General features: G+C 62.4%; 1 protein-coding gene across 1 annotated transcript; it reads left to right on the top strand.

Moving 5' to 3' along the window:
• Positions 1 to 80: 80 nt before the first annotated feature.
• ENH_00044830 (hypothetical protein) lies at positions 81 to 1,044 on the top strand (the record flags this gene model as incomplete). The annotated part of the gene is made up of 2 exons (XM_013580942.1): positions 81 to 449; positions 700 to 1,044. 2 exons carry the CDS (start codon positions 81 to 83, stop codon positions 1,042 to 1,044), a joined length of 714 nt encoding a protein of 237 aa, XP_013436396.1.
• Positions 1,045 to 1,368: the final 324 nt, after the last annotated feature.

The following is a 1,368-nucleotide window of genomic DNA, read 5'->3' as shown; positions in this document are numbered from 1 at the left end:
GCAGCAGCAGCAGCAGCAGCAGCAGCAGCAGCAGCAGCAGCAGCAGCAGCAGCAGCAGCAGCAGCAACCTTGCTGCGCGAATGGCGAGGAGGGCCTTGGCGTATCTGGTGGCAGCAAAAAGAGAATCAAATCTTTTCTTCAAAGTCGCCATATCGCCCATAGGCCAGCAGCTTTCCTCTTGGTGGCAAAACACCACGTGCTCCAGCACTGCCCGCGGGATTTCTGAGCAGCAGCAGCAGCAGCAGCAGCAGCAGCAGCAGCAGCAGCAGCAGAAGCGGCAGCAAGGGGCGCAGCACGCGGCGCGGCAGGGATGCAGCAGCAGTGGGCGCAGCGGTAGTAGCAAGAGCGGCAGCGATAGCAGCAGCAGCAACAGCAACAGCAGCAGCAGCAGCAACAGCAGCAACAGCAGCAGCAGCAGCAGCAGCAGCAGCAAGTTACCCAGCAGCGCCGTGAGCTGCTCGTCGATATTGGCGCATTTGTGGCTTATCGAAGCAACTTGTCCTTCTGCGTTTTTTATCTGCAGCACTGCTTCCAGTGCCTGCAGCAAACAACACACAGACTCCTGCTGCTGCTGCTGCTGCTGCTGCTGCTGCTGCTGCTGCTGCTGCTATTTGCGCGGCTGCCGGTGGTAACGGTTCCAGTGCTGGCGCTGCTGCTGTGCAAACTAGTGCTGCTGCCTGCGTCTGCGTTTTGCTGCAGCCCCTGCAGCAGCAGCAGCAGCTCTTTTGTTTGAAGCAGCAGCAGCAGCAGCCAGTGGATCCGCAGCAGCTGCAGCAACTAGAGCAGCAGCAGCCTGCCACAGCCACAGCAGCAGCCACAGCCACAGCAGCAGCCACAGTCCCAGCAGCAGCAGCAGCAGCCACAGCAGCAGCCAAGCAACCACACAGCAGCAGCAGCAGCAGCAGCAGCAGCCACAGCAGCAGCCAAGCAACCACACAGCAGCAGCAGCAGCAGCAGCAGCAGCCACAGCAGCAGCCACGCAACCACACAGCAGCAGCAGCAGCAGCAGCAGCAGCAGCAGCAGGAGCAGCAGGAGTACCTTGAACTGCTGCTTGATCCTGCGTTGTTTGTCGAGGGAGTTGGTGAGCTGCATGGACCTGACGACGGTGATGGCCTTTTGCTGCTGCTGCTGCAGCAGCAAAACGCGGACTTGGGCCTTCACTTCAGCAGCACTTTCCAGCAGCTGCGGCTCGAACAGCCAGCCCTTGCCGCGGTCAGCAGCAGGCGGCAGCTCCCCAGTCAGCGCGTACTTCAGGCACTCCACCAGCGTCTGCAGCAGCAGCAGCAGCAGCAGCAGCAGCAGCAGCAGCGGCGGCGGCAGCAGCAGCAGCAGCAGCGGCGGCGGGGGAGGGGAGGGGCGCCCTCCCC

Source organism: Eimeria necatrix, genomic scaffold (assembly GCF_000499385.1).
Source record: "Eimeria necatrix Houghton genomic scaffold, Enh_scaff3371, whole genome shotgun sequence".
Lineage (NCBI taxonomy): Eukaryota > Apicomplexa > Conoidasida > Eucoccidiorida > Eimeriidae > Eimeria > Eimeria necatrix.
This window is presented reverse-complemented; position numbering and strand designations above follow the sequence as displayed.